Raw genomic sequence first — 14,460 nt, 5'->3', positions numbered from 1 at the left:
TTCTAATGCAGAATTTCGCAACAAGCTATGAGCTTAATGAACTGTTTTCAAGATCCAATTTGCGTGTATGCAGACAAAATTTGTGAAGGCAGATCCAATTTGTGTGTATGTGGAGACAAAAAAGTAGACTTCATTGATGGCAAAGTACATGATTTAATTTTTTGCTTTACTACTCTGAAAGAGACAAAGCGTATTTCAGAGTTACAGCTGCACAATTCAGTAATAGAAGAGATATTAGAGATGCAAGTCTGGGGTTCCTAAATGGCTTTAGATTTACAAGCCATTCTTTACAGTCTCCCCAAAAATGGTTTGGAATCACAGAAGCAGTCCTGGGTCTTCATATTTCAGAAGAAAAACTGCCACTGATTTCAGCATAGCAAAGCTGAAAGCTTGAAGCCTTCATTTTGGATTATTTGATATGAAATAATTGAGTTCTGCAGCTGTTTGCCTCACTGCTAGAGCCAGTATTGCCAAATAAAAGATATGTAAAGGAATTGCCTGACAAAACTATGCAAGGTTTTATTTTGAAGGAAAACTGTTCAGGTGCACATTTGCAAAGCAGAACCTAAGCTAAAAATAACATCTAAAAAATAACATCTAAAGTAATATTCCTTATCCTGAAAACTCATTGATTCTAAAATAAGGATTGCAACTCAACTAAAGCCCCAGCCTTTCATCAGAGTGATCCAGGAACCTAATGGCAGGAGAGCAGGATGTACTTTGTCTCACTGGTCTTAACATACACAAGAGCAGATCAGACACAGAAATATGCAATGCCTAACCAAAACAAAACAAATAGGTTTAGTTGTAGTCCAATTGGCCTGTAATTTGCCTTTAACAGTATCTCTTTGGGTGGGTTTTTTTTTTTTGTTTGTTTTTTTTTTTTTTTTTTTTTTTTTTTGTGTGTGTGTGTGTGTGTCATAGAGCAGAGCTATGGCGTGCAACTTGACTAGCACAAATCAAACTTCCCATTCCTTACACAGATGTGGTGTAGCCTAAATTCCTCAGATGAAAAATAGACTGCTAATCTGCCATCAAATCTATTTATTAACTACACCAATTGCTATCAGCAAGGGAAGCTGAAGGCTAGACTGATTAGACATTTCAGGAACTCAAATAATACAATCAGAAAAAATTTCAGAGGAATCAAACAATTATAGAATATTCTGAATTGGAAGGGGCTCACAGGCATTATCAAAGCCCAACTCCTAAAGAACTGAGAGAAATCTTCCTGCATAGGAGACTACAACTCAGACAGAAGCAGTTTCTTTCATTATGAACTGTGGTCTGTTGAAGAAAAGATAAGTTAAATATGAGCAAATATATTCCTTTTTTAAAGTTAAACTTTTAAACTTTCCAAACAAAGCTTGTATTGAAAGGCTTCTGAATATGCCCCTATCAGGCATGAGAAAGCTTGGCCCGGTGTACGTTTGATTTCATTTTCCATCTTTACTGGTAAAACTGACATTTCTCCATGTAACTTGAGAGCCTTTACTATTCTTGGCACCCAATAAAACTTTCCATATGAAAGCCTCTATTTCAATTTTCAACAGTGAAAACATACTTTCACTTTGTTGAGACAGAAGTTGAAGTTTCTTACTTTATTGTATTGAAAACTATGTTTGCCACATATTAAAAAAAAAACAGCAAGAGCCTTTGGAAATGCCAAAACACTGATACAGGCTATGTAAAATTGCTTTTCTAAGACACACAACAGAATTAAAATGCTGTGAGGGCACAAGTGAACAGAAATACACAGAATCATAGAATCACATATCTTCTACTACCTTGTCTTAAATTCTCAACAGTTTAATCCTCCAGCCTGACAGACTACCCAACATGAACCAGCTGGTTATCGAAGCACTAGTGGTAACACAAGATGCCTTGATTCTGCAAGAGAGGCTGTAAAGAGCAACTCTGAAGTTTCATTGACTCTTTATTTATAGTGGCTGTGAATGCAATCCCTTCCAGACAGTTTTAGCATCAGGCTACACAGTAATCTCTCCACATTTCAAGAAACTGGCAAGGTTTGCCTATGGTTCTGGGTTCTGTGATATGACAATAGTTTAGATAGCTACAAGATTCTCACTATCACTTCACCAAATTATTTGCAGTAATATGGACGTGAAATCATATGAGATGATTCGTATCACATCAGAGCTATACTTCACTTACCACATTGCTGCATGTCCTGTACCGGATGTTTCGCCCTTCACAGGTCCTGTGTCCAAAAATTAAAAACAAACCCAAAATCATTAATAGCTGAATATAAAAAGCCAACACATAATGTTTACTGTGTCATTAACTTCTCTATATGTATTTTTAATCACCTACACCCCTATCAACCCTTTTCCCCAAAGTAAAAGGTTATCTGTCCCTATTGAGGTATGAAGTCTACAACTCCTTAGTTTCCTACCTTTGGTTTAAAAATTACTTTCTAGGTAGCATCAGCTTGCATGAGATTAGAAGTGAGAATACAGACTTTAGCTGAAAAACAACATCTGAATGACATGAATAATATCTTGTGTCTCCATGCAATTCCTAATGATTTCACAATGGCATAGCTCTGTGTCTACCTTGTCACACACTGCAGCACTGGCCCAGTCTGAGCAGGCAGGCTTTGTCTTCTGGGGAACAGCTGGGCACTGGGATGAAGGAACTATGCCTGCAGCAGCATGAACTCAAAGTATAGTTTAGTTTCGAAGGGGCCATCTACTTCCAATCCCATTGCCATTGACAGGGACACCTTTCACTAGAACAGATTGCTCAGAGCTTCATTCAACCTGGCCTTGAGCACTTTCGGGGATGGAGGGATGGGACACCCAAAGCTTCTCCTGACAACTTGTTTCAATGCCTGACCACTCTCACATTAAAAAAAAAAAAACAAAATTAATTTAAACCTACTGTCATTCAGTTTAGATTTCCCTTCTTTCAGGCTAGTGTGACATAGCTTTTTCCCAATTTGATATGAGGGAAGAAGGAGAGCATAAAGCTTCTCCTCAATTCACTGGTGCAGAACAGCATTCAAAGAGCAGCTGGGCCCAGTGAGGCCAAGGAGAGCACATAGCCTGATGTGAGCTCTCCAAGGCTTTCCTCCTTTTGTCCCACAACAGACCCATACCAGCCCTGATGCTGGCAGGGCTCCCAAAAGAAAGGTCAACAGCCAGATACCTTTTTAGCACTCAGCAGCATGTACTCTGAGCATTTGACCTTAGGTGAAGCTTCACGTATTTTATGAGTTCAGACAGTACACTCTGCCAAGGCCCTCATGCAAATCACAATGCAGTTTGGCTTTTAAAATGTATCCTTCAAAAGAATAGAATTCCTAACATTTTTAATTTCTTAATTTCACAACTTTCCTCTCTTCCCCACTTTCTTTTTTTTGGCCATGACTTAATAAGCATACATTCCTTCAGGAATAAATGCTTGCCAAGCCTGATTTTTAAAATCCAAACCATTTTGAACTATCCAAGGGAAACGACAGCAGCATCTGAACTGATTTTTCTTCACTTTTTTTTAAAATTATTTTTAAAGCAGAGATATTTTTCCCATACTGAGTTAATTCTAAAATAAATGGAACAAGCTTTGTTTAAGTTACTGAAGTTATCCTTTCTGCCTTCATTATCCACAAGACTTAATTGTGAAATTCATCCAGTAATCATTTGCATACCACAGTTGTCTAAATGATCACAAGATGAGACAAACAATAAACCTCATTGGATTTTCAGAATAAATCTAAGTGGAAAGATAACACTTTCTGTTATATAGCACTTGGCTTATAAAAATTATATTAAAAGCGTAACAAAATATCACTTATCACTAATTCAGTGATTTTGTAGCATTATATATTTAACTCAAATGAATTCCGATCTCAACCATGCACAGAAGTGAAAAATGTGCACAGTGTACCTAACAGTAGAAAAAAATTGGCTTTGGCAGTACAATAACAAAAACTATATTCATAATAGACTATGAAATAAAAAACTCAACTAAAAGACCCAATAACAACAACAAAACACCTAAGCAACACCCCGTCCCACACACACTATTCCAGTCATTCCTAAGCAATATAGGCAAGCCTGGAAAAATACTGTGGAAACCTGTTTATATTGCATTCAACAAAGGTACTTTGCTAATGATAGATAGTAAATAAATAAATAAATAAATAATGCAAAATGTAGGCAGCCCTAGTGCAGGCCTCATTTACCACACTGAACAGCTTGTTCATCAGGCTTGGTACCTGCCCCATGTGTCTCTCAGAACTGTCACACAAACCATCAAACATTACTTTGCTTCACACAGACTTGCTATTAGCACAATTTAAATTACTGTAACTGATTAATCTTAGAACCACTGAACTTTCAGGAAAACTTTAGCTTCCTTTCTATCAGTTGCCTCTCAGTTTTTTCTGCTTTTCATGGTTTCTTCATATTATCTGTTTTGAAATAAAAAAAAACCAAAACACTTACTTTTCACTTATTCTCTGCATTAGGGAAAATAATAGGTTGTCTCATTAGATATATGAAAAAACAACTATTCCATTCTTTTCTTCCATTTTTCTTCTTCTGGCTATTGGCCAAGAATATTCAGATAAAATGAGCATAGTGCTCTTATGATTCATGAAGACTAGGAAACACACTTGGAAATTCCCCTTGTTTCCTCAGTAAGACCATACTTTAGAGTTTGGTTGTTTAAACTCATTAGTTTCCAGGTTATCACCCATCAGCCAAAAGCAGGTAACAGCTTTCAGCCTTACATTACATATTTTCAATAGATTTGCTTAGTAGTTTGTGTCTCAGATCTACCCTACCTCAGGACAGTATTTCAGATTCTCTTAAACACAAACACTTTTTTGGAATTCAAACATGAGATTTGCACATTTATCTCAGGACAGACACTTTGCAGAATTCCACAGCACTGAGCCCTTAGCATGCAAGGAGGGATCATGGCAGACTACTGAACCCATGTTTGGAGATATAGTCATCATTTAGCCTCTGATCACTTCAGGATATAAATGGCAACTCCTACCAACAAGGAGTACACACAGCCAGCAGGAAAACAGAAGTCAACCAATATGCCAAGTTCATCATGAAGAGCACAGAAAAAGTGGGAGAAGTAAGCAGTACTTCTAGCCATCTCTGTTATCTACACTGCAGGGGATTTTTCAGTGGAAAAAGGTAGCTGAGGGTTTGGCTTGACAGGGAATTATTATCATGTGAATATGAAAGAAAAGCAAGCTGTTGGGAATCATGTTTCGTTCCTTAAACTTAGTCACTTGTTTCCAGTAAAGTTTCTGAAAGAGGTTAACAACTTTTAATATATTAAAATATTCTCTTCTCTTAATGTAAACAACCCAAACCCCTGGTATTTATTTCTCCAGGCTCCAGTTTGTAGACAGACTTAGTTCAAGTCCCCCCCTCAAAGGCCTCAAGTAGATGTGTATTTGTGCTCAGCTAGAGTTAGAAGCCTTGCAAAAATCCATGCCAGAATGAACAGCAACCCCCTGCCAAAGCTGCCTTTATCACTAATTACCAAAGACTACGAAGAGATTTTCAGAGGAGGACCTCATCAACTCCTGCCACCCTCAGCAGTCATCCGAGTTTGAATTACTTTAGTTGAGAAACAAGCCTGCACATAAACAAGCAACTATGAGACATGGGTGGGTTATTTTTGTGCATATGAGTTTTGATGCAGCCATTCACTACAGGGTTTGGAATTTTATACAATGTTGAATAATCTCCACTATTTATTCTCACACCCCTTGATAGCCACTCTTCTGGGACAGATTCTGGTTTCTCCATTGTAGTTGTGAGATAAATATGCTGTGGGTCTGTCTTTTCCCATGAGATCTTAGTCTGGCTGTGGCATGAATCCAGGCTACACACATGGGGATAACACCATCTTGCATCTCCCTTTCTTCACTGTTGCTCTCAGCTCTTTCCCAAATTGGTACAGTGTTATGATCCCCTGTCATCCTCAACACAATTTCTGTGTTTGTGTTTCTCTGAGGAATAGTTAGTCTCTTTTACTCTTCCAGCACTCTTCTCTTTTACTCTTCTCTTTTACTCTTCCCTTTTGAGCACAAAATTGTTATGAGCAAGAAAGACTCATCAGGACTGCATTGACTTTAAGGAGTTTGCTTTTCAAAACTATTTGGTTGGGTCTGCTAATCTCATGTCTAAATCACTCAATTGACAATAATTTGTAAAGAATTTAAAAGATTTTTCCATACACTTTTTTTCACATGATGCCTTAAGTTTTAGCTTTCATATTTTCCAGATTCTTTATTGCATTAGTATATAACTCTGAACTTCATATAAAGTGTAAGCAAGTTCTCCTCACAGTTTAGTCAGACAAAATGATCCATTCTCAGCCTGAGAACCAAGGACCTTGCTACAGCCTCTGGCCCAAAAAGTGTCAACAACAGCAAATTGATGAGAGCAGTCTGGTAGATGGGACTTCATAACCTGAAGCTGTAATTGGACAACTAACCCAAATATGCAAATGGACCAAAACTTATAAAAGTGTGAAAACTCATGACCAGTTGTCCATCTTGGGTGTAGTCACGGCTGGGCTCTTGTAAGGCCCAAGGTGTATCCAAGGCTTTTTAATAAATACCTACTTTATTCCTCTAACACTGTCTAGCCTCTGTCCTAGGCAGCTTCTAAAGGCATCACACAAGAACCTTCCTGCCACTGTGGGTTGTTGGGATGCACTGGTATGTTTTGCTATGCATCTGTAGAAATGTTTCATTCTCTATGTTTAGAAAACTGTCTCCTGCATGTTGAAATTGAAATACCAGAAGAGTTACATAAATAGTTAACTTTGAGACAAGAAAAGTGGGCACGGATGAACAAGCCAAATTTCTCTAGCAGGTTTAGTTACTGATCATATAAATATTCTTACTTCTGCAATCAAAAAGACAAACAACCAGGAAAATACCAACTTCAGTCACTACACGCAGAAAACCAGCAAGGCAAATTAAAACATGTGTACTGATCTGGGGCCACTAAAGGCCAACTTTTTTCATAAATAAAGTTTTCCACAACCTTGGTATTAGGCAATCAATAATTCTGATGTAACTGCTGTTACTATACTTAGCATCAGTAACCCCATGTGCCCCTCAGCAAGGACAAGCACAAGATGCCGCATGGCAGCAATCTCCACTATAAGTACAGACTGAGTGGTGAATAGGCCAAGAGCAGAAAAGGGCTTGGGGATACTGGTGGATGAAGAATTAAATATCAGCTGACAATGTGCATTTGCAGTCCAGAAAGCCAATTTCATCCTGGGCTTCATAGAGGGAAGTGTGGCCACCAGGTCAAGGGAGATGATTCTCTCCCTCCACTATGCTCTCATGAGACCCCATCTGGAGTGTTGTGTTTGGGTCTGTGTCCCCAGCAACAGACAGAACCTGAGCTGTGTGAGCACATCCACGTCACAAAAACAATTAATGGAGTGAAACACCACTCCTATGAAGAAAGATAGGGAATGTGAATGGGTTCATAAGGGGAAAGTCGTGTTTAATAAATTTTCTTATATACCAAGGGCAGCCATCTCATTGACTAGTAGACATGTTTTTATTAGAATTTAGCAAAGCTTTTGATACAGTTTGCATGGTATCCACCTGGTAAATTTTTATTTTCAAGTTTTCCTTTGACTTATCCCAAGTCACTGAATATTGTTTTCTACGTAACAGTTGGCATTAAATAACATGCCCTAAAATCACAAAAATATGACTGGCTAGTCCACTTAAAATAACACAGATCCAATTTAAGAAAAAAATGGAAACTACAAAAAAAACCTGTCAAGGTGCTTTCAGGATACTGTTTATTTTCAGCAGTTATTCTCACATACGTTTTCATCACCACAGTATTTTTATTTTCTTAATAACATTTTAAGAAGTGTCTTTAACTTTAGATTTGCACATATAACATGTATTGCAGATATACAGAAAGCAATTACAGTTGTGAATGTTTTTCACGATGCAAGACAAGAAAGGCAGAAAAGCAAGAATTAAAAAAAAAAGCCTTTCAGCAAAACAAGGATGAGAAGTCTCTTCACAACCCAGGTGGAAAGAACTACAATATAAAATCTCACTTGCTGTGCTATATCACAAATATACCATATAGAACATAATGCAGGCTCAAAAGTACTAACATCCCAAATCTGAACATTCTAGTAATTGGAGCAGGATCCAGATTTTGCAGCTGGTCTTTATAAAACAAACATGCTGAACAGGATTGCAAGCTCTCCATTCTCTGAGGGAGTTTGCACCAACATCTAAATCATGTGTGTTATCCCACCTCCACTGAAATTTCTTATGTACAATCTAGTGCTTCAGTCTTTAGAGAATCACATCTTAAGTTTCTTACTGGAATTAAGGCTTACAAAAACTTGACATCATGCAATGGTCTGACTGATTTAATTCTTTTTGATTTAAGTTCAGGAAAGATTTATTGAAAGACTTATGAATAGCTGAGAGTTCTTCCAGTGAACCTGGACATATGAACATATCACCTGAGTGAGGACTTCACAGACATTCTTGTTTGTGGGCCATTTCTCAACAGAGATGCATTTATGGAGCCCATATCCATCACTCACCTGTAACTACAATGCTGAGTACTGTTCATTCTACTACACACTAGTTTTTCACCCAAAACACCAATACATAACATCTCTATGTCAGATCTAGCAAGGGATTCCATAGGAAAACTACACTAGGAAAGCATTTTCTACAATTTTAGATATTTCATTTAGGCACTGAAGCCAGCACAGTGTATCTAACTGGTTTTCTGAAGATCATCAGCAGTCACTCCACAGATTACAATGCTGATTTACATTGTGTGAAATTTTCAGCTTCTTATACTGCTGACATGTTGACTCAGATAGGTTGCTTGCTGCTTCTGCCATTAGAAAGAGTTAGAGCTGTAATCTCTTTCAAAAAATTTGGAATAATTTCTTCATCAAATGAAACTAGAAAATGGTTTCAAAATTCTCATAATTACGGATTTCACTAATGACACAGTATGAAGAATAATAAATTCCTTTTAAAATGCTGCTGGGGGGCACAGACTTAACTAGAAGCACTTACAAACTAAAGAAACTAAAAATTTCTTCCAGCTATTTGGAATCATACACTCTATCATGGAGGATGTCCTTCACAGAGTAAACTATTTAGAAGTATCAACTGAAGCAGAAAAAACCCAGCAATTCAGCATATATATATATATATATATATATATATACTAGCATACAGATACAGTTTTATACAAAGTAATGAGAAACATCCTCCTAAATAATTTCATAGTGCACATCACCGAAGAATTTTATGACATGGACTCTTCATGAGTGATGTGATACGCTTCAACAGAATGTCATTTATTTTTGGGGATGTATTGAAAAACTGGCAGCATTTGTGCACAAATATTTACTCTTTATTCCACAGACCTTAAACTAGAAAAGGGCTTATTCTCAAGTATTTAAACTGATCATTTTGACAGCAATAGGAACATTTAACAAATGTCTAAAAGCCTAATCAGGCTTATCTGGTAGTGCCAGGATAGAGCAGGCTGCATTTATATCATTACACAATTATTACAGTAATATATGCTAGCTTCTATCTGTTAAAGTAGAAACCCACAGTCAAACGACAATAAAGCTGAGAGTTATTTATGCAGATTTATTCTTTTCACTCTGCAGAATGCAACAGCATGGTGCTGAACAACCAAGCAAGTGAATCACTTAATCTAATTTAGCAGGCTGAGTTAGCAGAAATGCTATTTCATATTTGTGACTCACCTGGATGACCAAAAGGCAGTCATCAGGTGAAGAAAGAAAGAGAGGTATTTAAAGGGGAGAGAAAAATATGTTCCAGTAAATGACACAGACAGTATGAAGCATATGAACAATGCTGGGATTAACTCTCTCATGCTCGTTCCATCTTTTTTTTTTTTTAATTTGTGCTTTTCTTCATTTGTTTGTTTTGTCCTATTGATATCTTTGGGTTTTTTGGTTTTGGTTTTGGTTTTTTTGGGGATTTCTTTGTTTGTTTTTTGTTTTTTAAATCTTGGACACTTATACTGAGCAAAATTTGTCAGGAAAATGTTAATGCAGACTTTCTTCTGCTACTAAACATAAACCCTTCACTTAATGGAGGAAAACCTCCACTCTATTCAGAAGTTTACACGTTATTTCCCAGAGATAAGGGTGATGATCTCTAATTTTGGCCCTTTAGCTTAGATTCAGTAACCTTGAGACTCCATAACTATCTCAGCACTCTCCTGTATGCTCAAACTATTCTCTGCTTAATGTTTTTTCATTAAACAGAAGCAACATTAATGAAGGGTTTCTATACAGTTTAAAGAATAGACAACATATCTACTATAAGCAAAAACAGTTTTCAAATCTCTAGGACATGCTTATCTTTTGTTACATGCAGCCTAACTTTAAAAGAAAGAGCTGGTGAATTTGGAAGATGGTGGGAAAAATAATCACAATTATCTTCTTGCCAAGCTTAGACAGAGCAAATGGTATTGTTATTACTGCAGTACTCATCAATATGTAAAGTACAAATCCAGAAAACACAGAATATTTTTAGATCAGGATGAGTGAAAAAATGAAGAAGAGAATTTATAATTTCTTTTACAATTTGAAAATGTATCCTAGTACAGGAAATAAATACACATGAATTTCAGATATCTAATTCAGATATTTATTATTACTCTGTTTGAGTTTGCTTGAATCAATATGGACACATATTAAAACCTGGATGGAAGGTATTCAAGTTATTATCAATCTCTATGCTAGATGAAAAATCCCAGCAGTGCTGCATAATCAACTCTTACTTGCTGCAACAAATAAGGGCTGGATTCTAACCAAGAGGGCAAAGCCCATAATGCAGTGCCTCTCTACCTGTATTTCCATAATCTCTGTATCCAACAGCTAATAAAACTTGGTTCCCTATAGAAACTCAAGTGCTGGTAGTTTGGCCCTCAAGAAAAATAGGAGTGGTCTATGGTTCCCCTCTGTACAGGTTTTCGTGAGTAGCGCTGCATGGCAGGTCATTAAAAAAAAAGGGGAAAACATTCTAAAATTATAAAAATACTTACCTCTTCACCTAATATGTAATTAGACTAGGAGGTTCACCTTCAAGTGAGTTAAGGCAAAACCCAGTATCATGTAAAGGGGGTCTGTCCTTTTGTGTAAATAACAACAGTATCAGAAATTATAAAGAGTCAAGGTGAATAAATAGCATGAAAAGTATAATCCTTTGAGTTTTGGTAGTCTAATTAATAAAACTTTATTTTACTGGGATTTATTCTGCCCTTGGAGTGACCCAGTGCTTGCTGTCAGCATGAGGACATAAAATTGACTTGGGCTGACAACCCGTGTCTGCTTGTGTGACTGACATGGGTATTTATATCACTATCATAATGTCCTTAGCATAATCAGAACCAGTTCTTCTAATGAAATGTACTGCTAAACAGTCACTACCCTGAAATTTTTGCTATTTAAAACACAAGAATACAGAATTTTTCACTAACACTTTCCATTCTTTCATCACAGCTGTGAAAGACTAACACAAAACATGTTCCCAAAACAAACAACACAAGCACGAACATAACTTTGGCAAATAAAAGCTGGAAAGAAGGCTGGTTTCCTTTATTTAGCTATTTATGTTAATGGTGTTTAGGAATGGGCAATTAGTCTTTGTATTTTTTCAAAGCAGATGCACTAGGCTCTCTCTATTCATGGGATGCTCTGAAAGTCATCTCAAACAGAACTAAAAGATATAAGGCCTTATAAGCATTCCTCCCAGGATGAGAAATATTTAGGATTAATTTGTTCCAATTTGTTCTAAATGTGTTGCCAGTTTTCATTTGCTAGAAAAATCTACTATATTCCTTCAAGCTGCAGTGAAATTACACATGACAAATACATAAGATAAACTGTACTGACCAAGAAATTGTCCCTCAGAGATGGACATTTTGGTCAAGCCTTGACAGCTTTGAAGTACTCCTTTGAACAGGCTTATTTGGAAACCTTCGATGAATTTCTTTAGTCTGTTCCATCTCTGACTTAGCAGCTTAAAGTGCTTGCTTAGCAGAAAAATTAACCATTTAAATCCTTTACTTAATCAACAATTACAAATAGACTAGGAAAAATGAAAAACCGTTGCACATTTGATAGAGTGCTAATTCCAGCACAAATGTTACTGTTTATGATTTATTGCTACTGGCTACCAAAAGCCACACACCTAATTAACTCTCTGCATCCTATCCCACAAATTGGAGGATTCCATGTCTGAATGGGTCATAGTTTGCGGTTGGTTTCTTAAGGCAGGAAGCACTGCTTGTGTCCTGAAGAGACAGTAGTAAGGTAGTGTATGAAACCTAATTTCATGTGATTTATGTGGTTATTCCCTGTTCCACTTGGTAAGCTTCAAGATTGTCCTGAACAGCACAAGAGTCAAAGGGAATCAGAAGAAATGATTTATACTCTTATTGTCAATACCGTGACAACTACTACTACTACTGTTTGGAACTCCAAGATTTGCCCTCTAGAACCTACGGAGACAGCTCTCATGAGGGAGGGAAGAAAGCACCTATTGGTCAGATTCCCCAGATCTCCTGGTACATCTGGGTTCATGTTTACTTTAAAAAAACATATTGATGGTCATTTATTTTTTTTAAGTATGGAAAACTATATACTGTGATTAAAATTAATCTCCTGTCTCTGAAATTTCAGATTTTGAGGTGAATGCAGAATCACAACCGGCCATGAAACTAACAAGGTATTAGAATCTGGTCCACATTTAAAATATTTTTTTTAATCCATGGGAATGCAATAGCAAAGTACTGGTTTTCCACTTATTTCAACAGATGCCTTTGCTTATCTTTTCTTCTAGCAGATTTTTGCACACAGTCAACTCAATAAATGGGGCTACTAAGAGATTGTTCACAGATAAAGTTAAATACACAATATCCTATTCTGGTGTTATGGTTCAATGTCTTATGCTGTTTCCTGTCTTCACTAAACAACATCACATATTAAAGTGTCAGACAGAGGAAATTATTTGGACTGTATGGCCGCTGTTTGTTATATTAACATCAGTTTTATAAGCACATGAATAAAAATATGAAAGAAAGTATGCAGAATGGAAAATTGTATTAGATTTTTTTATTCTACAATATATAAGGTATAAGAAATGGCAATAAGCCAAAAAGGTTGGAGTTTTCCTTCATATTTTTTAACAGAAATCTGTTAATATTTATCACATATACCATATTTACTGCAGGTAAATTTCTTCCTAAAGTAGACAGAAATAATATTTGCTAGAAATATTTTGCAGGTAATACTTACATAAAGTACAGAGTGGAAAAGATGTCAAATGAGTTGTTCTTTTTCAATTGCAAGCTAGTAACTGTGTAGGAGTAAAATCCCAGATGCCTGACTGAGTAGCCAGAATTCACCTTTGTACCAGACCATTTTATCTCTGTCGGGTGGGACCTTGCTGGTATTGAATATTTCCTACCAGAAATTAGTAAGATATCCTTTGTAGTACTGTTACTCTTTCTAATATAGCTCAGGATGCCTCATTTCATTAATGTGTTGCTTTTATAGTCAGGGTAGCTGAGACTGTGGGGTGCTAAATGTAGTGAATTATCTGTATTCTGGTATGAGTGCATGACAACTCTTATTATTTAAATGGTGAAAGTGGAGGGAAGTTCAGCTTCAGGAGCTGGCAGCCTTTTATATCTCCAGGGGTTCCTGCTTTATTTTAAAGGGTGGTGCCTTATCAAGCACATTGGCTGCTTGCCCAAATTAAAGAAAAACAAAACATTACCATAATTTTTTGACAACGAGGTGGAAATTTCAATGTAGGTCAAGACTTCCACTGGTTACTTGTTATGGTCTAACGCATATAAGTAGGTTGAATTTTTCCATCAATAAAGTAAAAAACATGCAGCCACTCACTTGCTGCTCAGGCAGCGTCTCAGGGAATATGAAGCCCCTCCTCCACAGGTGCGTGAGCATTCGCTCCACGAACCCCAGGCGTCCCACAGGGAGTCTCGGTCTTCCTCCGAGCGAGCTGTTCTGGAGCTCTGAGGAGAGGGAAAAGGAAAAAAAAAATCCGGAAAAAACACTTAAGCATCAAAACTACTGCTGCTAGTTTAGCCTTTCTTTTTACTGGATATAGTCTTGGTTATTAAAAGTACCGAATAAATGTAATAAATGTGTTCCTCTCTGGCATGCCTACTGGTTTGACAACCAGTTCCTTAATAGTGAATGGTGTATGAATTCACTTTAATCTTTTGAATATCCTACTTCATCTCAGTTTGAGGCCAGTGAAGACTGCTCTTTGAACAACAGTGAGACAAAGGATCTCTCTTTTCTGATTAAGAAATGGAGTACTATAGACATCAGACATTGTGCTCTGAAGTTTTGCTGCTGTGT

General features: G+C 36.9%; 1 protein-coding gene across 5 annotated transcripts in view; it reads right to left on the bottom strand.

Moving 5' to 3' along the window:
- The window catches only part of ADAMTSL1 (ADAMTS like 1), a 174,854-nt gene that overhangs the window by 146,010 nt on the left and 14,384 nt on the right, over positions 1–14,460 (bottom strand). For 2 of the 5 annotated variants that reach the window (XM_064402840.1, XM_064402841.1), the window contains exons 2-3: positions 13,981–14,108; positions 2,176–2,221 (exon numbers count right to left, since the gene is read on the bottom strand). In XM_064402840.1, coding sequence (XP_064258910.1) covers positions 2,176–2,221; positions 13,981–14,108 — 174 coding nt within the window. Of the gene's footprint in view, positions 1–2,175; positions 2,222–6,622; positions 6,778–7,253; positions 7,391–13,980; positions 14,109–14,460 lie in introns of those variants that run through there. The other 3 variants (XM_064402842.1, XM_064402843.1, XM_064402844.1) reach the window with 3 other exon arrangements.

The sequence above is a fragment of the Passer domesticus genome, chromosome Z, assembly GCF_036417665.1.
Source record: "Passer domesticus isolate bPasDom1 chromosome Z, bPasDom1.hap1, whole genome shotgun sequence".
Lineage (NCBI taxonomy): Eukaryota > Metazoa > Chordata > Aves > Passeriformes > Passeridae > Passer > Passer domesticus.
Note: the sequence above shows the minus strand (reverse complement) of the source record. Positions and strands in the feature narration are given on the sequence as shown.